Source organism: Schistocerca serialis, chromosome 4 (assembly GCF_023864345.2).
Source record: "Schistocerca serialis cubense isolate TAMUIC-IGC-003099 chromosome 4, iqSchSeri2.2, whole genome shotgun sequence".
NCBI lineage: Eukaryota > Metazoa > Arthropoda > Insecta > Orthoptera > Acrididae > Schistocerca > Schistocerca serialis.
Genome location: NC_064641.1, coordinates 860,908,002 through 860,934,506, shown reverse-complemented (window position 1 = coordinate 860,934,506; position 26,505 = coordinate 860,908,002). Strand labels below are relative to the sequence as shown.

At 43.9% G+C, this 26,505-nt stretch overlaps 2 protein-coding genes across 3 annotated transcripts in view; one reads left to right on the top strand and one right to left on the bottom strand.

The window, feature by feature from the left end:
* The window catches only part of LOC126473503 (15-hydroxyprostaglandin dehydrogenase [NAD(+)]-like), a 332,530-nt gene that overhangs the window by 164,860 nt on the left and 141,165 nt on the right, over positions 1-26,505 (top strand). The window lies entirely within an intron of this gene.
* LOC126473504 (15-hydroxyprostaglandin dehydrogenase [NAD(+)]-like) overlaps positions 1-26,505 on the bottom strand; it is an 87,329-nt gene that overhangs the window by 20,374 nt on the left and 40,450 nt on the right. The window contains exons 3-5 of the mRNA XM_050100594.1: positions 26,144-26,267; positions 17,940-18,046; positions 2,339-2,512 (exon numbers count right to left, since the gene is read on the bottom strand). Of these exons, the coding sequence (XP_049956551.1) occupies positions 2,339-2,512; positions 17,940-18,046; positions 26,144-26,267 (405 nt within the window). The remainder of the gene's footprint in view (positions 1-2,338; positions 2,513-17,939; positions 18,047-26,143; positions 26,268-26,505) is intronic.

The following is a 26,505-nucleotide window of genomic DNA, read 5'->3' as shown; positions in this document are numbered from 1 at the left end:
CCAGTTCCTCGGCCACCATTGACCAGACGTTTTCAGTTGGTGAGACATCTGGAGAATGTGCTGGCCAGGGCAGCAGTCGAACATTTTCCGTATCCAGAAAGGCCCATACCTGCGTCATGCGGTCGTGCACTATCCTGCTGAAATGTAGTGTTTCGCTGGGATCGAATGAAGGGTAGAGCCACGGGTCGTAACACATCTGAAATGTAACGTCCACTGCTCAAAGTGCCGTCAATGCGAACAAGAGGTGACAGAGACGTGTCATACCCCTCACGCTGGGTGATACGCCAGTATGGCGATGACGAATACGCGCTTCCAATGTGTGTTCACCGCGATGTCGCCAAACACGGATGCGACGATCATGATGCTGTAAACATAACCTGGCTTCATCCGAAAAAATGACGTTTTGCCATTCGTGCACCCAGGTTCGTCGTTGAGTACACCATCGCAGGCGCTCCTGTCTGCGATGCAGCGTCAAGGATAACCGCAGCCATGATCTCCGAGCTGATAGTCCATGCTGCTGCAAACGCACTGTTCGTGCAGATGGTTGTTGTCTTGCAAACGTGCCCATCTGTTGACTCAGGGATCGAGACGTGGCTGCACGATCCATTACAGCCATGCGGATAAGATGCCTGTCATCTCGACTGCTAGGGATATGAGGCCGTTGGGATCCAGCACGGCGTTTCGTATTACCCTCCTGAACCCACCGATTCCATATTCCGCTAACAGTCATTGTATGTCGACCAACGCGAGCAGCAATGTCGCGATACGATAAACCCCAATCGCGATGGGCTACAATCCGACCTCTATCAAAGTCGGAGACGTGATGGTACGCATATCTCCTCCATACGCGAGGCATCACAACAATGTTTCACCAGGCAACGCCGATCAACTGATGTTTGTGTATGAGAAATCGGTTGGAAACTTACCTCATGTCAGCACGCCAGCGGCGCCAACGTTGTGTGAATTCTCTGAAATGCTAATCATTTGCGTATCACAGCATCTTCTTCCTGTCGGTTATATTTCGCATCTGTAGCACGTCATCTTCGTGGTGTAGCAATTTTAATGGCCAGTTGTGTATTTTGCAAGAACATTTAGTAGGAGATGTGGTGACTGTCTCCAAAATGTGGTGTGATCAAAGTTAGTAGTAAAGAATAACAAATTAAAATGGGATACCTGTGAGACTCTGCTCTGACTTGTAACTGTTGAGTTTAGTTGTTCTTCATCAGCCAGCATACTTCCCGGCAAGAATGAGTTCAAGGAAGTGCAAGTGGTCCTTCACCGAGACAATCTTAGGAGGCACTAACAAAATGTAAATCAATGTAATTTTGGTAACAGATTTAAGTGATATTTTGCATTTCGCATCCAGAAAAGTGATACAAGTCAAAAACATCAATTTTTAGTTTCTTTCAGAGAAAAATACGAGTGAAGTGCCCCAATGTGCACGAAAAACGTCTCATCTCTATGTGACACTTTGTCCACTTCAGAGTATATGTGTCTGCTTTGTTGTAGGCTACCTGGTGATGGGCCGCAGTAAGAGCAGTGGAACTTTAGCTTTGCTACTGGTAGGTGTGCATCAGTCAGTCATGAAGAGCGGCACATTCTGAATTGTGAAATTTTTCACATACAGGGTAAGTAGAATATAATTGTTAATAATCATTGATTATTACAATGTCAGTGTTTGTGCAATGTCCGTATCTTACATTACAATGTCTGTAGCTCATGTATGCATGTCTAAAGGAAGAGAAACTGTTTTGACGAATCGAATGTCGTATAATATTACAGTAAATAAACATGGGCTGTAAAAGTATCAAAGGTGTTACATGTACGATCATAATTGAGAAAAGTGACAAGTGATACACTTCAAAGGTTTAAGTAATAATTACCAGATAACAGGTCTCACATTTGACGAAAACGGGGCTACGTGTCCATATTAATGTTGTGTAGACTATAATGGCATTTACTGGCAAATTAGTTATTTGCAATTTAAATGGACTCTTATACTATTTCATTATAAGTTTTATAGTATATATTTTGAGATACTCATTGTTCTTCCTGAGGTCCGGTTTATTGTGTTTAATTAAATCTGATTTTACTTTTTGCAGTATCAATTTTTTTAGTGTGTCCCAAATTCTGGTCTGGAAAACGTGGTCACCTTAATCGTAAAATGTTTGAGTAAGGTATGCTGAGTATACATACCAATAACATGAAATTTCACAGCGGTGCCTTTGAGATGGTTCAATTCTTGCAAAGGAAATGTCAAAACTACTCACACCCACAACTTGCACATGTGCTGGACATTAGAAATGCTGCAGGTAACGGCACCAGGAGCGGTACTCACCCCGTAGGAGCGCGTCATGGCACACACGGCGTGCTTGGTGCCGCAGTAGATGGCCATACTGGGGACGGGGTCGAGGCCCGCCACGGACGACAAGTTGACCACCAGGCCGCCGGCGCCCCCGTTCTGCTTGCCCATGTACTTGTACGCCAACAGGATGCCGTGCACCACGCCCTTCTGTAGGCACGCACAAAGCACCAAACGTGTTCAACAGCACAGGGTCACTTCTGTCATTCTAAAACACTCAAGCAATATCGGAACAACTCTACCCTAGAATCTTAGACAGGGTACCTATAAAATCACCATCCACCATACCTGCCAATTCCCACAGAACTAATCCAAGGACAGTCACAAATATTTGCTACTATCTGTTACTCCCAGATACACTCGTATATCAGTCGTTTTGTTATGTTGAGTGATGCTGAGTAAGTAGGCTTACCAGATTTCGGAATGCCAAAAAGACATTTTTTCCATATTTTACGATGAAAAACAGAGGACACTTTCTATTTCTTAAACTTATTACATAAGAAAAAAAAACAAAAACATTACACACTTCTCACGCACCTACATATTTTTCACGTGACTGAATCTTTTTTAAAAGTTCCTTCTCTTGATACAAATATTTAAAAAAGTTCTTGCAATTCAAATTTCTAAAATTAAATTTCACCATTTCAGTCCCCTATACAGTGTCAACAGTGAGTCTATTTCTCTCCTTTGTCCACTGTGCCTCTATTAAGGAAACAACGTCTCCCCACAGCATTATGCGCTGGCAACGCGAAGAAGAATTGTGCAATTTTAATTAACTCGCTAAACTGTTCCTCACTGCTACACGACTCAACATACTTGCACCACTTTTTATGGCCCGGTTCTGATTTTCCATCATATGTGGCTATGAATTTTTTTTAACTGTAAAACTGATCACAGCACTTTTCATCGTCAACTTTAATATATTTATTCAACAAAAATTTGACTGATGCTTCCACGTAAGACCACGATACATCTGAAAAATCGAGCCACTTAAAACAAAAAAATTCAGAAAGTGGTTCCACCCACATATTCAGGTACTCGAAACATCCTCGGATATTTTTCTCGGAGTTTATCCGTAAATGCACACTTCCTCTTAGGCACGATGAGAAATTATCTTAAACGAAAGTTAAACAAAGAATGATCAAAACGTACTGTTCAGCTAAACCATGAAATAGTCTTCACTTACAAAACTTAACTACAATTCTGTGCCATAAGCTATATTTTGAAATTCACGAAACTTATCCATAAAGATGAATACGGAAAGTAAAGATGCAACTGGATGATCAACAAGTTCGCTAAAAACACGTGTGTCATACGAAAACAAACAGCACGTAGACAATCACAGCTATGCTTTGACCATAGATACTACCTATGGTCGAAGGTAAAAGATACATAATTTGTATGCAATACAAATCGCTATTTTCGATTTTGTGAGTGTAACAGATCGAATTTAAGCTAATAACAAATGATGCAATTCAATGACCGTAGTAAAAAGTACACAAATTGTTGAAAACAAAAATCAAAAGATCTTCATTCCCAAAACCAAAAAATGCGGACGTTAACAGAAATCGCAAAAATGTATGCGGACGCTACATCCCCTCCAACCACCCGAACACACGGCGGAGTGGCAGGCATACACCGCTGCTGACGAACGGTGCATGCAGACGGACGTGTGCGGGCGCGCCCATCTGTGCAGTGTGATATTGAATGTTGAACTAGCTCTATACATTATACAGTGTGTACAGTAGGCAACAAATTTAATAACATTTTAACATGTTGTAAGGTCATTCAGTGATGTAAAAAAAGAGTTTCATTGCCCAAATCACCCTTTTAAACGTCGAATTTTCATTTTTTTTTTTTTTTTTTTTTTTTTTAAGTAGCCTACGTTTTTGCTCAGGGTTCAAGATTTATCCATAGAAAATTTCATAAAAATCGGTTCAGCATTTTAGAAGCGAAATCGTGACCGATTTACTGTCGCATATACACTGACGAATAAAATTCGCAACTCCAAGAAGGAGTTCTGCGACCTAAACGAAAGTCTGTGGGCGTCTGAAAGATGATGTCCATTCAAATTTCTCGTCAGTGGCATGAGAGTGGCGCCATAGCGCCACTATGAGGATGAAAATAAGGTTTGCTTTAAATACGCACTGCAACGGTTCTGAACGATAGTTAGCTTTGGGATTGGACTTGGGAGTTGATATTACACACAGTGCCTTTAAGGCGACAAACTAGCCATTGTCAACACCACACACAGTTGGAACGAGGTTGTGTAATAAAGCTACGAGAAATGACTGTTCCTTTGCGATGCTGCTGAAAGATTTGGCAGGAATGTAACTATTGCACAGGTTGCTGCAGCGGTTGTCACGAGAATGTGCGGTCACATAAAGACCAGGCTTCATATGGCCACTAACGAGAGGTAACACCATCGTGTTCAGCTTGTGGCTCAGACGTATCGTACTGCTTCTGCAGCAGCAATTTCAAGATCCAGAGAGACACAACGAACTGTTACAAACGGTTACTTCTGGGACAGAGCCCTGCCAGAAGTCCTGTAGCGTGCATTCCACAGACCCCACACCACCGTCATTTGCGTGGTATCTCGCGAGGGTTCAGTGGAAGTCAGGGTGGAGGTATGATGTGTTTTCTGATGAAAGCTGGTTCTGCCTCGGTCCCAGTGATGGTCGTGTGTTGATCAGAGGCCAGTTGAGGGCCTGCAACCAATCTGTCTACATGCTAGACACACTGGATCCACACCTGGTGTTACGGTCTGGGGTGCGATTTCGTCTGACAGCTGGAGCACTCTTGTGGTTATCTCACACATCCTACCTGCAGATTTGTACGCCAATCTGCTGATTTTGCGTGTTGTGTTACCATCATCAACAGCATTCGAGGGGATGCTTTCCAACAGGACAATGCTCACCCACATACCGCCGTTGTAACCCAGAATGCTCTACGACATGTTGCCTTTGCCTGCTCGATCACCAGATTTACTCCAGTGGAGCACATATCAGACATCAGTGGATGACAACCCAGCATCGTCCACAAACATTTACTGTCCCTGTGTTGACCAACCAAGTGGAACAGCAATGTAACGCCATCCCACAAACTTACACCCGGCACATTTGCATGCTGGCATTCAACATTGTGGTGGTTACACCATTATTAATGTACTAGCATTTCACATTTACCGTGTCTTATGCTTCCATTAACTTGTGATCTTGCAATGTTAACCACTTAAATATGTTACCTAGAGAAATGTATTCCCGAAATTTCACAACTCTAAATTAATTATCTTTTGGCGTTACGATTTTTTCCGTCAGTTTATTACGTTACGGTGTGGATGCTTGGATTAAACACTCTGAGGGTTGTACAAACATTATATTACTAATGTAGAATCGTATTATGTAGAACATATCGATCGATAAAAGCAATTGACAAATATGATAAAGTTCAAGAGTAACTACTTTCTTCGAAGAGTAAATATATTTCTCTAATTCACGTAAAATTCTAGAAAACATTAAACGTCCTGTGCTACACGCCTTCTAAAGTAGCATACGCTCTTACTAGGCGTTCAAGCTATCTCCATGCCAAATTTCATAGAAATCAGTTTAGCGACGTAGTATTGCATTTATAAAACTTAAAAATAAGACATGTTTCTTCTGTGATTCAATTTTGATGAAATAAAGTCTATACGTTGCCTCAACCTACGCTGACTCTACCTGTGAAAACCTCACGAAAATCGTTTCTATTGCTGCTACGTGTGCGATGAACACACACTGTCTGAGAAACTTCTGCGTATTCCAGTTACTACAGTAGTTCTTTGTGATATATGACTCGAATACCCTGGAAGTTCCATGTACTGGGGCTTGAGGAAGACAACAATTTTCAAAAATAACAATTAATGCTATATATTTCTACAACCCCATGAAAGTTCTTCTAGTAGTTTTGGAAATACGAACGGTTTTACAATTTCATTATTAGTACAGATAATGATACAAAGTAAAGTAAAAGATACAAGACTATGCAGAAGTTTGGATAACAGGACTGATCACTATCTTGTGATATGTCAAACGGAAGCGGAAGAAAGCTTTTACAATGCAGAAGGAATAAAATGTCTTTAAAGGGTATTGACTCGAGAATGTAAGTATTAAGGGCCTGTATCAGAATGTATTAAGAAAAGAATTAGAGCAATTAGCCACCTGCCAGACAATTGTAGAAGAATGGACAAATAAAGAAAACGCAACAAATAAGCAACAGATGAATAATTTGGAAAGAAAGAGAAACATCGTCGAAGGCGTGGATTAAAAATGTGATCAATAGAAATTGCCGAAGCAATACAAGAAAAATAAACAGCATATAAGAAGTATCTTCCAAAGCCTACCGTGGAAAATAAACAAATCTATAAACAGATCAGGGATGACACTAAACGGGTAATGAACAGAGCCCGGCAGCAAGCCTGGAACCAATACGTTACTAGCATAGAACATGATATTCTTGGTCATCAGCAGATAGCGTATAAATATTTGCAAAGATTAAACGATACAGAAAAGTATACAGCTTGTTTGATTAATATTACGAAAGAAAAAGAAACTAAATTTACCTGCAGAGGGGCTGCAAAGAGAGGATTAGGCTATTTGCAACGCAGTTAAGCATGTATTCTTCCTGCGCTCCATACCCAAATAAAACGTGATGCAATGCACAATACCCTCTGCCATATCGTTCGTAGTGATTTTCAGAGCATGTCTTTAGGTGTAAATGTGATTTCTGTCTTGAATGATTTAAGACAGACCAGCTACACAAGTTAGTCGCTGTAAACGCAAATGCCGCCCCGGGAAGAACCGTAAGGAAGCACAGTGATCGCACGAAGGAGCCCGTCCACAAAAACCTTGTTTGACAAACTTTTGGGTAATGTTCGTCTATCTGCGACTGTGGGGTACTGAATTCTGATTGCTAGCAAGCCTTTGAATTTTCTGCAACGCTTGCCAATTCGATTAATTCAAGAGATAGCAAGGAATCAAATAAGAGCTTTACGATTTGCCACGGGGTTGTTGGGTTACCGCGAAAGTGTTGTAGAACTGAAGAACGAATTCTAATGTTGTAATGCAGTAGTTCCAATCCGAGAGGCACGCCGGCTTGAGGGAAAGGGGGGAGGGGGTTGAGAGGTTTATAGGGCGGGGCACAGACACGTCAGCTGACAGCAGAAACATGCTGCCAAGTCCTTTGAAGCACAGTATAGTTTCGTATTACTCTACATTTGATAACCCTCTTTTACTAAAGTGTGGACTGCAGATTATTGTTTTTCAAAAGAAGGAAAAATTAAAGAAATAAATAAAAATAAATAAAACAATAAAATAAACAAGCATAGGCAGGCAAGAGATATTCTGGGCTCTGAAACGAATGTACGGACCTCCGATTAGTCAGTCTGCGTTTGTCTGCACCAGTCTGTACCAGTCTGCATTAGTCTGTACCAGTTTATAGTCAAGTTTCAGTCTGCACCTAAGAAGATTATCATATTCCTGTACATAGCCATGAAGATAAATGTATAGACACTTTGTCAAGTATTAGAGATATGTGAGAATAAGATTAAGGTACCAAGACCAAAGGAACTTCAGATTGTCAATTGTAAATAGCATCTAGAATCAAGTTACGTAATGTTTATGCTTGTTATTATTTTAATAAATGTGTGTGAAAATTAATCAAGTTCAGTTTAAAGTTGGTCACCGTCAATCTGCTACTCTAAGCGTGCAAGTGGCATTTCTATTGTCTGACCTAATGGCAGAAGATAAACACGCCATGATAAGACCACGAGACATATTGCTGACACTCGCCTACTTCGTTAGAGCGATAAGTCAAATAATCTGATGGTGCGTGTACCAAAGGTCTTACAGTACGCACACCACACAATCGAAATCTCATTTATCAAATTACACTCCTGGAAATGGAAAAAAGAACACATTGACACCGGTGTGTCAGACCCACCATACTTGCTCCGGACACTGCGATAGGGCTGTACAAGCAATGATCACACGCACGGCACAGCGGACACACCAGGAACCGCGGTGTTGGCCGTCGAATGGCGCTAGCTGCGCAGCATTTGTGCACCGCCGCCGTCAGTGTCAGCCAGTTTGCCGTGGCATACGGAGCTCCATCGCAGTCTTTAACACTGGTAGCATGCCGCGACAGCGTGGACGTGAACCGTATGTGCAGTTGACGGACTTTGAGCGAGGGCGTATAGTGGTCATGCGGGAGGCCGGGTGAACGTACCGCCGAATTGCTCAACACGTGGGGCGTGAGGTCTCCACAGTACATCGATGTTGTCGCCAGTGGTCGGCGGAAGGTGCACGTTCCCGTCGACCTGGGACCGGCCCGCAGCGACGCACGGATGCTCGCCAAGACCGTAGGATCCTACGCAGTGCCGTAGGGGACCGCACCGCCACTTCCCAGCAAATTAGGGACACTGTTGCTCCTGGGGTATCGGCGAGGACCATTCTCAACCGTCTCCATGAAGCTGGGCTACGGTCCCGCACACCGTTAGGCCGTCTTCCGCTCACGCCCCAACATCGTGCAGCCCGCCTCCAGTGGTGTCGCGACAGGCGTGAATGGAGGGACGAATGGAGACGTGTCGTCTTCAGCGATGAGAGTCGCTTCTGCCTTGGTGCCAATGAAGGTCGTATGCGTGTTTGGCGCCGTGCATGTGAGCGCCACAATCAGGACTGCATACGACCGAGCCACACAGGGCCAACACCCGGCATCATGGTGTGGGGGGCGATCTCCTACACTGGCCGTACACCACTGGTGATCGTCGAGGGGACACTGAATAGTGCACGGTACATCCAAACCGTCATCGAACCCATCGTTCTACCATTCCTAGACCGGCAAGGGAACTTGCTGTTCCAACAGGACAATGCACGTCCGCATGTATCCCGTGCCACCCAACGTGCTCTAGAAGGTGTAAGTCAACTACCCTGGCCAGCAAGATCTCCGGATCTGTCCCCCATTGAGCATGTTTGGGACTGGATGAAGCGTCGTCTCACGCGGTCTGCACGTCCAGCACGAACGCTGGTCCAACTGAGGCGCCAGGTGGAAATGGCATGGCAAGCCGTTCCACAGGACTACATCCAGCATCTCTACGATCGTCTCCATGGGGGAATAGCAGCCTGCATTGCTGCGAAAGGTTAATATACACTGTAGTAGTGCCGACATTGTGCATGCTCTGTTGCCTGTGTCTATGTGCCTGTGGTTCTGTCAGTGTGATCATGTGATGTATCTGACCCCAGGAATGTGTCAATAAAGTTTCGCCTTCCTGGGACAATGAATTCACGGTGTTCTTATTTCAATTTCCAGGAGTGTATATTTTTCCCATTATATCTTGATAATCCGTGTCTTTGTATTTCCAGTTTACCTCTGAAACAATTAGATATTCTATGAAATCAGATTTCTCACTCTTGACAGTTGTCGGAAATAATCTTACTTATCGGAAAATATTCGCGACACTGAGGAGGAGTTTCGCGACATAAGCGAAAGTTGGTAGGCATGTTTCCACATCTGAAAGATGACGTCCACTCAGATTTCTCGCCAGTCCCGTAAAAGAGGCTCTGGTAGCGCCACTATGAGGATGCAAATCAGGTTTGCTTCAAATACACGCGTCGTGAGCGTTTGTTACACTTAAGGCTGGAAGTGGTGAGTAGATCTTAGTCAACAATGCCTTTTAGGTGACAAAGACTCCGTCAGCAACACCTCACTGAGTTCGAACGAGGTCGTGTAACAGGGCTACGACAAGCTGGCTGTTCCTTCTGTGATATTGCAGGAAGACTTGGCAGGAATATAGCCACTGTACATTACTGGCATTGGTGGTTACCAGAATGTATGGACGCTAAAAGACCGGGCTGCGTATGGCCATGTGGCACTACCAACAGGGAAGACCGCCGTGTCCGGCGAATGGTTCTGGCACTTACTACTGCATCTGCAGCTGCAATCTGAACAGCGTTTGGCACCACAGTGTCGCAACAGACTGTTACACATCGGTCACTTCAAGGGCTGCTCCAAGCCAGACGCACTGAAGCGTGTCGTCCACTGTCTCCGCCATTTGTGTCTTCAATGGTGTCAAGAGTGAGCTCTTTTGAGGGCAGGGTAGAGGTCTGTTGTCTTTTCTGATGAAAGCTGGTTCTGTCTCGGTGCCAGTGATGGCCGTGTGTTGGTTACAAGGAGGCGAGGGCCTGCAACCAACGTGTCTGCATGCTACGTACACTGCACCTACACGTGGAGTTATGGTCTGGGGTGCGATATCGTATAACAGCAGGACCACCCTTGTACCATACATTCCGACTGCAAATTTGTCCGCCAGTCTGCTGATTCAACCTGTTGTGCTGCCACTCATGAACGGAATTCCAAGAGGGGCTTCCAACAGGCTAAGGCTCGCCGACGCACCACTGTTGTACCCCAAAATACTCTACTGAGTGCCGATATGTTGTCCTGGCCTGCTCGGTCACCAGATTTCTCTCCAGTCGAGCAGATACGGGACATCATCGCACGGCAACTCTAGCGTCATCAACAGCATTAATCGACCCTGTATTGACAGACCAAGTGCAATGGGCAAGGAACTCCAGTCCACAAACTGGCATTCGGCACCTGTGCAACACAGTGGATGCTTGCATTCAAACTTCTGGCTGTCACACTGGTTATTAATGTACTAGCACTGCATATTTGCAATGGCTTATCCCGCAATGTTGCAATGTTAATCATTTAAATACATTACCTAGACAAATGTGTGCCAAATGTAGAAGTTGGCCACATGTTGGGCGTGTGCATCAGGAGAATATTTTGTATTTCATTTGTGACGTCTGTAAACCAAAGAGCTAAACAATGACAAACTGAACATAAATAATAACAATAAGTTCCCATCCCTATGTGTTATATTATTGTTTTAGTATCATGACAGCGTATAATTAACAAGTGATATTAGCACAGAAAAGACAATGGCCGATACTGCAAAACACTTTCTATATGCCTTTTGATAGTAGCTCTTTTACTTTCGATGTAATTAAGAACTATAAATAAAAAATAAAGATCATTTCACTGAGCTATTCATAAAGCATGTCTTGTGGTAAGACAATAGTGTATTAAAATTTCGGTTAACCACATCAGATATCCAGTAAAGTTAATAAAGTTAAGCGTGATTTTCCCCTACCACGAAAAGGAAAAAAAATAGTGACGAACGCTATGGTTTTGTCTTCTACATCTATCTACATCTACATCCATACTCCGCAAGCCACCTGACGGTGTGTGGCGGAGGGTACCTTGAGTACCTCTATCGGTTCTCCCTTCTATTCCAGTCTCGTATTGTTCGTGGAAAGAAGGATTGTCGGTATGCCTCTGTGTGGGCTCTAATCTCTCTGATTTTATCCTCATGGTCTCTTCGCGAGATATACGTAGGAGGGAGCAATATACTGCTCGACTCCTCTGTAGGGACTGCAACTGCTGCGTTCGGATGCAGGCTGAGTTGGCATCCCTTCGCTGCCAGCTTCAGGCAGTGTTGGCTTCGGTCACATAGCTTGAGGCTGTTGCCAATGGGCATCACTGTGGGGGTCGGGATGGGGGTTTGTCGGGGACGGCCAGCTCGTCCCATGCATCCCCTGATCGGACTACGACTGTGGTTGCCCGGGATACTGCCCGCATTGAGGCTGATCCCTCACCTGTGGTAGAGTGGGAGGTCGTTTCAAGGTGTGGCAGGGAGCGAAAGACATTCCGGAGGGCTGAACGGAAAGCCTCTCCAGTTTGTCTGACGAACCGGTTTCAGGCTCTGTCTCAGGCTGATACTGATCTTCGGCCTGACATGGCTGCTTGTCCTGTTCCAGAGGTTGCCCCTCAGTCTGCAAGATCCGGGCAGTCGCAGAGGGTGGGCTTGCTGGTAGTTGGGAGCTCCAACGTCAGGCGCGTAATGGGGCCCCTTAGGGAAATGGCAGCAAGAGAGGGGAAGAAAACCAATGTGCACTCCGTGTGCATACCGGGGGGAGTCATTCCAGATGTGGAAAGGGTCCTTCCGGATGCCATGAAGGGTACAGGGTGCACCCATCTGCAGGTGGTCGCTCATGTCGGCACCAATGATGTGTGTCGCTATGGATCGGAGGAAATCCTCTCTGGCTTCCGGCGGCTATCTGATTTGGTGAAGACTGCCAGTCTCGCTAGCGGGATGAAAGCAGTGCTCACCATCTGCAGCATCGTCGACAGGACTGACTGCGGACCTTTGGTACAGAGCCGAGTGGAGGGTCTGAATCAGAGGCTGAGACGGTTCTGCGACCGTGTGGGCTGCAGATTCCTCGACTTGCGCCATAGGGTGGTGGGGTTTCGGGTTCCGCTGGATAGGTCAGGAGTCCACTACACGCAACAAGCGGCTACACGGGTAGCAGGGGTTGTGTGGCGTGGGCTGGGCGGTTTTTTAGGTTAGATGGCCTTGGGCAAGTACAGAAAGGGCAACAGCCTCAACGGGTGCGGGGCAAAGTTAGGACATGCGGGGACCAAGCAGCAATCGGTATTGTAATTGTCAACTGTCGAAGCTGCGTTGGTAAAGTACCGGAACTTCAAGCGCTGATAGAAAGCACCGAAGCTGAAATCGTTATAGGTACAGAAAGCTGGCTTAAGCCAGAGATAAATTCTGCCGAAATTTTTACAAAGGTACACACGGTGTTTAGAAAGGATAGATTGCATGCAACCGGTGGTGGAGTGTTCATCGCTGTTAGTAGTAGTTTATCCTGTAGTGAAGTAGAAGTGGATAGTTCCTGTGAATTATTATGGGTGGAGGTTACACTAAACAACCGAACTAGGTTAATAATTGGCTCCTTTTACCGACCTCCCGACTCAGCAGCATTAGTGGCAGAACAACTGAGAGAAAATTTGGAATACATTTCACATAAATTTTCTCAGCATGTTATAGTCTTAGGTGGAGATTTCAATTTACCAGATATAGACTGGGACACTCAGATGTTTAGGACGGGTGGTAGGGACAGAGCATCGAGTGACATTATACTGAGTGCACTATCCGAAAATTACCTCGAGCAATTAAACAGAGAACCGACTCGTGGAGATAACATCTTGGACCTACTGATAACAAACAGACCCGAACTTTTCGAATCTGTATGTACAGAACAGGGAATCAGTGATCATAAGGCCGTTGCAGCATCCCTGAATATGGAAATTAATAGGAATATAAAAAATGGGAGGAAGGTTTATCTGTTTAGCAAGAGTAATAGAAGGCAGATTTCAGACTACCTAACAGATCAAAACGAAAATTTCTGTTCCGACACTGACAATGTTGAGTGTTTATGGAAAAAGTTCAAGGCAATCGTAAAATGCGTTTTAGATAGGTACGTGCCGAGTAAAACTGTGAGGGACGGGAAAAACCCACCGTGGTACAACAACAAAGTTAGGAAACTACTGCGAAAGCAGAGAGAGCTCCACTCCAAGTTTAAACTCAGCCAAAACCTCTCAGACAAACTGAAGCTAAACGATGTCAAAGTTAGCGTAAGGAGGGCTATGCGTGAAGCGTTCATTGAATTCGAAAGTAAAATTCTATGTACCGACTTGACAGAAAATCCTAGGAAGTTCTGGTCTTACGTTAAATCAGTAAGTGGCTCGAAACAGCATATCCAGACACTACGGGATGATGATGGCATTGAAACAGAGGATGACACGCGTAAAGCTGAAATACTAAACACCTTTTTCCAAAGCTGTTTCACAGAGGAAGACCGCACTGCAGTTCCTTCTCTAAATCCTCGCACAAACGAAAAAATGGCTGACATCGAAATAAGTGTCCAAGGAATAGAAAAGCAACTGGAATCACTCAATAGAGGAAAGTCCACTGGACCTGACGGGATACCAATTCGATTCTACACAGAGTACGCGAAAGAACTTGCCCCCCTTCTAACAGCCGTGTACCGCAAGTCTCTAGAGGAACGGAGGGTTCCAAATGATTGGAAAAGAGCACAGATAGTCCCAGTCTTCAAGAAGGGTCGTCGAGCAGATGCGCAAAACTATAGACCTATATCTCTTACGTCGATCTCTTGTAGAATTTTAGAACATGTTTTTTGCTCGCGTATCATGTCATTTCTGGAAACCCAGAATCTACTATGTAGGAATCAACATGGATTCCGGAAACAGCGATCGTGTGAGACCCAACTCGCCTTATTTGTTCATGAGACCCAGAAAATATTAGATACAGGCTCCCAGGTAGATGCTATTTTTCTTGACTTCCGGAAGGCGTTCGATACAGTTCCGCACTGTCGCCTGATAAACAAAGTAAGAGCCTACGGAATATCAGACCAGCTGTGTGGCTGGATTGAAGAGTTTTTAGCAAACAGAACACAGCATGTTGTTATCAATGGAGAGACGTCTACAGACGTTAAAGTAACCTCTGGCGTGCCACAGGGGAGTGTTATGGGACCATTGCTTTTCACAATATATATAAATGACTTTGTAGATAGTGTCGGAAGTTCCATGCGGCTTTTCGCGGATGATGCTGTAGTATACAGAGAAGTTGCTGCATTAGAAAATTGTAGCGAAATACAGGAAGATCTGCAGCGGATAGGCACTTGGTGCAGGGAGTGGCAACTGACCCTTAACATAGACAAATGTAATGTATTGCGAATACATAGAAAGAAGGATCCTTTATTGTATGATTATATGATAGCGGAACAAACACTGGTAGCAGTTACTTCTGTAAAATATCTGGGAGTATGCGTACGGAACGATTTGAAGTGGAATGATCATATAAAACTAATTGTTGGTAAGGCGGGTACCAGGTTGAGATTCATTGGGAGAGTGCTTAGAAAATGTAGTCCATCAACAAAGGAGGTGGCTTACAAAACACTCGTTCGACCTATACTTGAGTATTGCTCATCAGTGTGGGATCCGTACCAGGTCGGGTTGACGGAGGAGATAGAGAAGATCCAAAGAAGAGCGGCGCGTTTCGTCACTGGGTTATTTGGTAACCGTGATAGCGTTACGGAGATGTTTAATAAACTCAAGTGGCAGACTCTGCAAGAGAGGCGCTCTGCATCGCGGTGTAGCTTGCTCGCCAGGTTTCGAGAGGGTGCGTTTCTGGATGAGGTATCGAATATATTGCTTCCCCCTACTTATACTTCCCGAGGAGATCACGAATGTAAAATTAGAGAGATTAGAGCGCGCACGGAGGCTTTCAGACAGTCGTTCTTCCCGCGAACCATACGCGACTGGAACAGGAAAGGGAGGTAATGACAGTGGCACGTAAAGTGCCCTCCGCCACACACCGTTGGGTGGCTTGCGGAGTATCAATGTAGAATGTAGATGTAGATGTAGGTATGTTCTCGAAACTTCAACAAAAGCCTGTAGCGAGCTACTGGGCGTCTCTCTTGCAGAGTCTTCCACTGGAGTTTATCTAACATCTCCGTAACGCTTTCGCGATTACTAAATGATCCTGTAACGAAGCGCGCTGCTCTCCGTTGGATCTTCTCTATATCTTCTATCAACCCTATCTGGTACGGATCCCACACTGCTGAGCAGTATTCAAGCAGTGGGCGAACAAGCGTACTGTAACCTACTTCCTTTGTTTTCGGATTGCATTTCCTTAGGATTCTTCCAATGAATCTCAGTCTGGCATCTGCTTTACCGACGATCAACATTATATGATCATTCCATTTTAAATCACTCCTAATGCGTACTCCCAGATAATTTATGGTATTAACTGCTTCCAGTTGCTGGCCTGCTATTTTGTAGCTAAATGATAAAGGATCTATCTTTCTGTGTATTCGCAGCACATTACACTTGTCTACATTGAGATTCAATTGCCATTCCCTGCACCATGCGTCAATTCGCTGCAGATCCTCCTGCATTTCAGTACAATTTTCCATTGTTACAACGTCTCGATACACCACAGCATCATCCGCAAAAAGCCTCAGTGAACTTCCGATGTCATCCACAAGGTCATTTATGTATATTGTGAATAGCAACGGTCCTATGACACTCCCCTGCGGCCCACCTGAAATCACTCTTACTTCGGAAGACTTCTCTCCATTGAGAATGACATGCTGCGTCCTGTTATCTAGGAACTCCTCAATCCAATCATACAATTGGTCTGATAGTCCATATGCTCTTACTTTGTTCATTAAACGACTGTGGGGAACTGTATCGAACGCCTTGCGGAAGTCAAGAAACACGGCATCTACCTGTGAACCCGTATCTATGGCCCTCTGAGTCTCGTGGACTATTAGCGCGAGCTGGGTTTCACATGACCGTCTTTTTCGAAACCCATGCTGATTCCTACAGAGTAGATTTCTAGTCTCCAGAAAAGTCATTATACTCGAACACAATACGTGTTCCAAAATTCTACAACTGATCGACGTTAGAGATATAGGTCTATAGTTCTGCACATCTACTCGACGTCCCTTCTTGAAAACGGGGATGACCTGTGCCCTTTTCCAATCCTTTGGAACGCTACGCCCTTCTAGAGACCTACGGTACACCGCTGCAAGAAGGGGGGCAAGTTCCTTCGCGTACTCTGTGTAAAATTGAACTGGTATCCCATCAGGTCCAGAGGCCTTTCCTCTTTTGAGCGATTTTAATTGTTTCTCTATCCCTCTGTCGTCTATTTCGATATCTACCATTTTGTCATCTGTGCGACAATCTAGAGAAGGAACTAGAGTGCAATCTTCCTCTGTGAAACAACTTTGGAAAAAGACATTTAGTATTTCGGCCTTTAGTCTGTCATCCTCTGTTTCAGTACCATTTTGGTCACAGAGTGTCTGGACATTTTGTTTTGACCCACCTACCGCTTTGACATAAGACCAAAATTTCTTAGGATTTTCTGCCAAGTCAGTACATAGAACTTTACTTTCGAATTCATTGAACGCCTCTTGCATAGCCCTTCTCACACTACATTTCGCTTCGCGTAATTTTTGTTTGTCTGCGCTAGGAGCTCTGCTTCAGCGTCACGTGACTAAGCGACCCTAGAGCAGAAGTATGTGAATCAGCCTCGTCGGTCACGAAAGGTTGCCAATGGTTGGTATAGTGTATCATTATCTAAGAGAAACAGAGATACGACGCGACAGTACCCTCCTAGTAACTACGTACACTGATGAGGCTAATATCATGACCATCATCTAGTATCGTTGCAATCGTGTGAAGCGGCCACCAAATTCCCCTTAACTGAACCCAGTGGAACCTATCTGGGACGCTATCAGTCACCCTCTCAGCACTCATAAAACATCAGCCTGCAATTTATGGGATTTGTGTGACCTGTGAGCAGACATCACGCGATATACTTGCAGAAACCTACTGACTGCGTGTAGAATGCGTGGCATGCTGAATCGCTACTGAATTTCGATCCAAAAGTGGACCAGCATGCTGTTAAGAAGGTAGTGATAATGTTTTGACTCGTCTGTGCAAATACAATAAAAATGTGGCTGTAAAGAAATGAAACAGTCAGTAACCTTTTTCACATGTTCCATAATGCCTGTTTTCCTTTCGTGTAGTCACATAGTGTAGAAATCATACTCTGTACCGACCACCACTTCTGAATAGTGGTCCTTCCTCTTCAGTGTCTCCCACTTACCACGTTGACGTCTATTTCCTTCTCCCAAACCGAATCTCTCATGATACCTGCATTGTTGATAACAATGTCCAGACGGTTGAATGTGGATTTGGCTGCCTTGAAGGCCTCTGCAACAACAATAAACGTACACCATTAATAAAAGCATCGACATGTTGGCATACAAACACAACAAATGTTGGCTTATTGCAAGAGCAGGTTAAGTGCAGATTTAGTCAATTTTGGGTTGTTGATCCATTCCATTTCATCCTGAAAAAACTAGTTAAGTACAGTTTTCATTCTAAGAAGTTAAAGAGACGTGACAGAAATCTGTTAAGTGCTTAGTTGAACACAATATACAGAAAAAAATCATTTAGGTTCACTTAAACGATTTACCCTGCACGTTGCCGATAGGCTTGATAAAATTATTTGAACAACAATAATCCATGACGTGAACTTAATGGATACCAGCAGAAAAAGATACACTCTAGAACGAAAATACATTTTATAAGTAGACTGTAGTAAGCTAGCGTTCCTTAGGCTCAGCTACCAGAAAAATGATCTAAAGTTGATGTGCAATAATGTTACAATAACTAAACAGTTGGATATTAATATTATTGCACATAATTTGAAAGATATCTAGGATAAAGATTATTAGCAGGCATTCGTAAATCTGTGTTTCGTATTCTTAACAGTCAACAACAATGCAGGTGATCCAAAGTTGTCACGTAATAATGTCCGTTACTTGAACAATATCACATCAGTATCATTGTCGATTACTATAGTTTACGTCCACGAATGGCAGGACGCCCACTGGACCAGGAGCTGTTGTGAGTGCAGTAGCTCACACTGTGTTTAACTGCGAAAAATGTTTCCAAGAGGTGCCCTCCATGCATCATTGGCCGAGACAATGATACCCACGAAAGACAAAATTGGTGGTAATCAACAAAATGTCACTCTAAACATGAACTGAATTCTCACGATACTTTGATATTTTAAATATGCGTAAAATACCTTTGTTTCATATTTTCGTTTCAAGAAAATGGTTGTGAATATTCAGATGTATCAATTAAAAGCGAAGCATATTACACAAGCAGAGTATACGATTAAGTCCCCCTACAACAGCAGAAAACAAATCAAAGCAGAAATTGTATCTACTGAGTATGGGGGGGGGGGGGGGGGGCAGGGATGGGATGCTTTTAGTCGAATGATAGGCATAGTGCAGAAGAATATCATTTTGATTCTGACTTCTCCGTCAAGGATCCTGACTATGAACCAAGTTGCAGTGACACAGGTCTCATGGGTAAATAAATCAGTGCTGTAAAAGAGAGTAACAGTGCTAAACGATCGAGAGTGGAAAAAGTTATTCCAAAAGATAAAAAAGAATATAATTAAAACTCAAATTAAAAAACCAGTGCCAATTAACTACATGAAAATCTGGATACAAAGGCAACAACAGTTTTTCAGACGAAATTAGGTTCTCCTTTTGCCTTTTGTAGAAGCTTCTACGACTGCGATTACACATGGCAGATTATTTTTTCTTGATGATACAATGAGTGTTCCTCTGGTATAAAGTGAAATACTGATCAGCCACTGAAACAACGTAAAGATTCTGTTGAATAGTACTTAAATAAAAATAATTAGAAAGAGTCTGCAAGAAGTCTTTTTTTGAAACTTTATGAATATCAACTGAGGTCATTGGTACTGTACCTAAAGGGTAAGGTGAGAGAGGACTTTTGATAGGAACTGATAAGAAAGGCAAAACCAGGTGTTGCACAGACAGCTAAAGAACACATAGAAACAGTTTCTGCAATGGACTCTCACTAGTCAAGGAAATCCACAAAACGACTGGACTTAGACCCCAAAGTAAGTATGTCCAAAATGTATAGTATGTAGAAGAAAGAATACAAATATTTCAAGCCATTCAGTGAACTAACTTACAGAAGAATATTCTGTCTGAACTACATTCTCAGATTCTACTAATGTAAAAAGTATTACTGTCAGAAGCGTGTGAGTGAAGAGTAATGAAGAAAAGCAGGCACTGGACAGAGCACAATGATCATATTGCAGGGAAAAATGAATGCAATCACGTACAAGTTGCTGCTAAACGAAAATGTAAAGTAGGCAATACATGTAAGTATTTCACAATTTATTTACAATTATCTTTCAAATAATTTCAAATGAGGTCAGTCTGATGTACTACAGTCTGAAAAATTGTACATACAGTCTCACTATGTATGAATTTCGTGAGCCAAACGATGCATTCTGCTATGCTTGGATTGAGGTAAACGATCTAGAGTTATATTAAACCTTCTGCTTCCACCATTAAAACAGAAATAATAGCAGTCAGGGAAATAAAATTAACCAGCTAAAGTGAAATGTTTTCGATACCAAAAATTCAAAACAGGAGTGTTCGAGTACAGTTATAATCATTCATTAGATTATAAATTATTAGATTAGAACTCATTAGATCATAAATTATATATAAATACTGACTAACAAGGTCTTTATCGCGAAATTATGCCAATAAGTGACACGAAAAAGAAGTGCCTAACACACTTATGCAAAAGGGAGTCGCTCCTGAGGAATATCAGTCTTGATACAAGTCTCTTCCTACTTCATCAGCACACATCGATAGAGTTCCTGGACGTAGTATAGAAGACATGACCCAGATTTATAAAGTACAGGGAAAAAATAAGTTCTTCAGCGTTTTAAATTTATTTAATGATCTAAAAAAGTTATTGGTTATACTGATTGCAGTTATTAGTCATGTGTTTTTTAATATATAACTTCGCTCAAGTAGATAAATAATTTCAGTGATGACTGCCGAAACCATATAAGAGCAACAATATTAGCTTTCTTCTGTTAATTACTAAAAATAATAATCCATTAACTAGCCAGTTATGCATTAAGATTTTCTAGACATCGTCATTAGTTAATTACTGCAGCATAACAGTTCCTTAGAGGAAACAATTATTTGTGAATTAATAAAGAAATTAAAAATTCCTTTGTTCATTCATCTTCAGTTGTAACAAGGTGAACTTCTTAGCCGAGACAGTTTGTAAACAACCTTTGTCGTTGATTACGTGGTTTGGTAATCATGGTTACAATCTTCAGATCTCGATAAAAGGTTATTACGTGTCTCCTGTACCAGCTGCACAAGTACTGTTTCTAAACCATTGTCAGGTATGTGAGGGACGAGCTGCACGATGCAGCGGCAAGTCAAGTTCACAATATACAGAGTAATTCGCAGAAAGCTCGTGTCCCATACTACATACTTCACTACAGCCCTTCTGGTGAGTCTAGCGGTGCCCTGCCTGCGATGAAATGCACAGTTGCATGTGGTATGGGACACGAGCATTTGGCGAGTAACTCTGTTTATTGTGGTTTTAACCTAGACTAGCCGATACATCGTTCATCTCGTGCCTCAAACACCTAACAATGTTTTAGAAGGAGTACTTGTGTAACATGTTGACTGGCTTATTCTCTTTGAAATTCTGAAGATAGGAGGGGTAAAATATAGTGAGGGAAAGGCTATTTACAAATTGTACAGAAACCAGACGGCAATTATAAGAGTAGACGGGAGGAGTGGTTGGGAAGGCACTGAGACAGGATTGTAGCCTATCCCCGAAGTTATTCAACCTGTACATTTAACAAGCAGTAAAGGAAACCAAAGTAAAATTTGCAGTGGGAATCAAAGTCCAGAGAGAAGAAATAAAAACGTAGTAATTCTGTCATAGACAGCAAAGAACTAGGAAGAGTAGTTTATTGAATGTACAGTGTCTTGAAAGGGGGCTGTAAGATTAATATCAACAAAAGCAAAAAAGGATAACGGAATGTAGTCTAAGTGAATAAGGTGATGCTGAGAAATAAAGTAGTATATGAGTTTTTGCTATTTTGGCAGAAAACTTGCTAAATAGTGATTAACGAGTTCTTTCAGGAAGCCCATGCGCACTTTATTTTATTTTTCCTGCGGCCCATTTTAAATGATGTCTTCAGACGGCAGTACAACATCGGAATACTCAGAATTAGTGCTCCCGGGGCATCAGTTTGGGATTCTGCGACACGTCTCCTTCCTGCTTCAGGACTTGATTGTTTTACTGACATGTGAGTATTTCATATTGGTTTTTATAGAGAGTAGATCATTAGGACAGGTACTTTTTTTATCATAATGTCGATTGTACATTATGTGATGAAAAGTATCCGGACACCCTCCATCGGCAATGCTGGAATTCAATATGGCGTTGGCCCACTCTTAGCCTTGATGCCAGCTTCCACTCTAGCAGGCATACGTTCAATCAGGTGCTGGAAGGTTTCTTGGGGAATGGCAGCCCATTCTTCACGGAGTGCCGCACTGAGGAGATGTGGGTCTGTGAGGCCTGGCACAAAGCCGGCGTTCCAAAGCATCCCAAAGGTGTTGTATAGGATTCACGTCAGGTCTCTGTGCAGGCCAGTACATTACAGGAGTGTTATTGTCGTGTAACCACTCCGCCACAGGCCTTGCATTGTGAACAGGTGTTCGATCCAGTTGAAAGATGCAGTGGCCATCCCCAAATTGCTCTTCAACATTGGGAAGCAAGAAGGTGCTTAAAACATCAATGTAGGCCCGTACTGTGATAGTGCCACGCAAAACAACAAGGGGTGCAATCCGCCTCCATGAAAGACACGACCACACCATAACACCACCACCTCCGAACTTTACTGTTGGCACTACACACGCTGGCAGATGACGTTCACCGGGCGTTCGCAAGACCCACACCCTGGCATCGGATCGCCACATTGTGTACCGTGATTCGTCACTCCACACAGCGTTTTTCCCCTGTTCAATCGTCCAATGTTTACGCTCCTTTCACCAAGCGAGGCGTCGTTTGGCATTTACCGGCGTGATGTCTGGCTTATGAGCAGCCGCTCGACCATGAAATCCAAGTTTTCTCACCTCGCGCCTCAGTGTCATAGTACTTGCAGTGGATCCTGGTGCAGTTGGAAATTCGTGTGTGATTGTCTGGACAGATGTCTTCCTATTACACATAACGACCCTCTTCAACTGTTGGCGGTCTCTGTCAGTCAACAGACGAGGTCGGCCTGCATGCTTTTGCGCTGTACGTGTCCCTTCCCGTTTCCACTTCACTGTTGTTGTTGTTGTTGTGGTCTTCAGTCCTGAGACTGGTTTGATGCAGCTCTCCATGCTACTATATCCTGTGCAAGCTTCTTCATCTCCCAGTACCTACTGCAACCTACATCCTTCTGAATCTGCTTAGTGTTCCACTTCACTACCACATCGGAAACAGTGGACCTAGGGATGTTTAGGAGTGTGGAAATATCGCGTACAGACGTATGATACAAATGACACCCAATCACGTGACCACGTTAGAAGTCCGTGAGTTCAGCGGATCATTCCATTCTGCTCTCTCACGATGTCTAATGACTACTGATATGGAGTGGCTGGCAGTAGGTGGCAGCACAATGCACCTAATATGAAACATGTTTTTTGGGGGAGTGTCAGGGTACTTTTGATGACATAGTGTGCGTTTCCTGTCTCGTAGAAGTCCGACTGAAGATGTGATTTGAAATCACGAAACGACTCGTTTGCCTGTACAAGTTCATATGCAGCCGAAAGCAGTTTATTTTGGAAACATATAATTTTATGTATGTGACGACAGGTGCGGCGGCGTATTGTGGTTTTAGTGGGGGTAGTAATGGTAGTAACGGTAGTAGCAGTGGGAGAGACTGCAGCGGTCACCTTGCACAGGCCTACTCGTGTAGTGTCTTCAGGGCTGCATTGGATGCTGAATTCATTTTTATGGAGGAGAATGTGAGACCGCATCGTACTGCCCATATGGAGGAGATCTTGGAAGGAGAGGCTAATCGGCGAATGGCCTGTCCTGCCCGTTCCCTCGGCCTAATCACACGGAGCAGGTGAGGGACGCGCTATGGAGACCCACTGCAGGACCTCCACATCCACCAGCGAGCACTCAGCAGTTGCCAACCGCGCTGGTGGAAGAATGCAACGCCCTACCACAAGAACTCATGAACAACCTCGTCACTTGCACAGGAGAACGTTGGATTGTCGTCCGTACAGATCACACATTCTGCTAAAAACCATGTCCCACAGTTTATAATGTCACGGCACAATTTTGAAACGTAGTGACTTCAGTGAAATTATTGCCTTTGAACAAAAGTGTCATTTTCGTTCGTCGCATTTCTTATTTCTTTCAGTTACCTTCTCTGCCGTCCTGCAGCAATTCTTTCTATCTACGAGGGGCGTTCAGAAAGTAAGCTCCGATCGGTCGCGAAATGGAAACGACTATGAAAATCCGATAAAGCTTTGCACAGATGTGTTGGGTAGTGTCTCTAGTATAACCCCAGTTAGCATCACGTCGCTCTTCTCATTTCTGAGCTCGCAGTGAGTGCGTAAAGATGTCTAGAAAATAGTGTCTGCCTCCAAGTACGAGGGCCTGGTGAGAAATTTCGCCTGAAGCTATGCAGCTAACATTACATAACTGTCGTGCTGTTTCTTCTTCAAGACAATTCTCAGCCGCATTCTGCAGGGGCAATGAAGATGCTCCTGCATCGTTTTCAAATGGAAATGTGAGATTACCCACAATACAGTCCGCAATTGTCTCCCCCTGAGTTTCATCTCTGGTCACATGAACCGCTGTCTTTGAAGACAACATTTTGACACAGACAACGAGCTGTAGGCCAGCGTGGAGAATTGGCGGAAAGCACTGGCGGCTGCCTTCTATGATGAGGCTATTGAAAAGTTGGTACAACGCTATGACAAAAGTCTAAGTCAGAACGGCGACTACGTAGAGAAGTAGCTGAAAGGTGTAGCTAATTGTTACAAGTAAAACATTTCTGATGTTCACTGTGGTTTCAATTTGGCAATCAATCGGAGCTTACTTTCTGAACAGGCCTCGTATGTGTGGTCGAAATTCATCGGGCTACGTTATTCGGCAGTGACAGATCAAGCGAAAGTTATTTTCGTCGTTAAGGTCTGCACACCAGTGTGTGTGTCATGCGCCGTAAGGTAGACGACGTCACCTGCACCTGGGTCGCAAAATATTTTTGGCAACTTACATCAAATGGTTCAAATGGCTCTGAGCACTACGGGACTTAACTTCTGAGGTCATCAGTCGCCTAGAACTTAGAACTAATTAAACCTAACTAACCTAAGGACATCACACACATCCATGCCCGAGGCAGGATTCGAACCTGCGACCGGAGCGGTCGCGTGGTTCCAGACGGAAGCGCCTAGTACCGCTCGGCCACGCCGGCATTCGCGCTTTCTGAGTTGGGTTGCCGATCTTAAGGTGCCAGAAATGTTTTCGACGCCAGTTTTATTTTGGCCGTCGTGTACGAAGCAGAGGGCAGCGGAGTGTGTCTGACGTGGCTCGACGTAGTATCCTCTGGTAACGGCGCCCTCAAGTCCGCCAGTCAGGTCTCTATGGTGGCATTTTTCAATGGAAGAGTGAGTACCCCTTCGGTGCGGTAAACAGTAAGGTAGCTGGGAATTTTGTGAGCTGTTTGGTACTGAGGAGAAATTTGCATGTAGCTGAGGGACTGTTTTACCACTGTAATTAATGACCAACAGCATCCCAAATTTGTATCAGAGTTCTTTCTTGCTCTTATCCGTCATTCAGTCAAAAGCAAATGTTTGTGAAACGTGAAATACAATTTTCCAAGACGGCCGGAGTGGCCGAGCGGTTCTAGGCGCTACAGTCTGGAACCGCACGCCCGCTACGGTCGCAGGTTCGAATCCTCCCTCGGGAATGGATGTGTGTGATGTCCTTAGGTTAGTTAGGTTTAAGTAGTGACCTCAGAAGTTAAGTCCCATAGTGCTCAGAGCCATTTGAACCATTTTTGAACAATTTTCCAAGAAAACAAGGAAGAGGTTGCGTTGGATCTGACGCTGATTGACGGCACTGGTAAGCCAGTGTAAATAGAATCACACGACGTGAGAAAAGAGTGGTAATATAGGAACTGCATGGGAGATCACACTGGTAATGGCTTAAGCACGGGTAGCTAGAAGTAATCGAAAGAATTACACTGGTTTAACTTGGAAACCACCTCATTTAGAGTGCTGACAAATCTTATTTATCAGCCAAACTGGAGGATAAGGCACTTTACTATGCTAGCGTTATGGAGAGTGAGCAGAAGAATCAATAACATGAAGAGCCTTGGAGGCCTCCTGGAAGACACCTCCAGTGGTTCCAGAGAGGAGGCGCTACCTTCCAGCGAGCTGCTGTTGGTGACGTCCGCTTTGACGAAGACGACCTTCCCCTTTCCGAACTGCTTCTCCAGCTCCTCCAGGGCCTTCTTCCCCGCCGCCTCGTCAGCGTCCGACGCCACGATCTGCAAAAGAGAGCTCATTACCAGCGCGAAGGAGGACGCATCGGAACTCTAATTTGGATTTCCTGCTGCGCGCAAGCAGTCGGCTCAGTCATTAGGTTATGTGAGCACGACCCCAGACCTGACTTTCAGTGTTACTGATCTGGATCTACGTTTACATGTACACACGAGGGTTAAACTTTAGTAGGGCCAACTATTTGTTAACAACTGACACGAAATACATGCAGTTGTAGCGTACAAC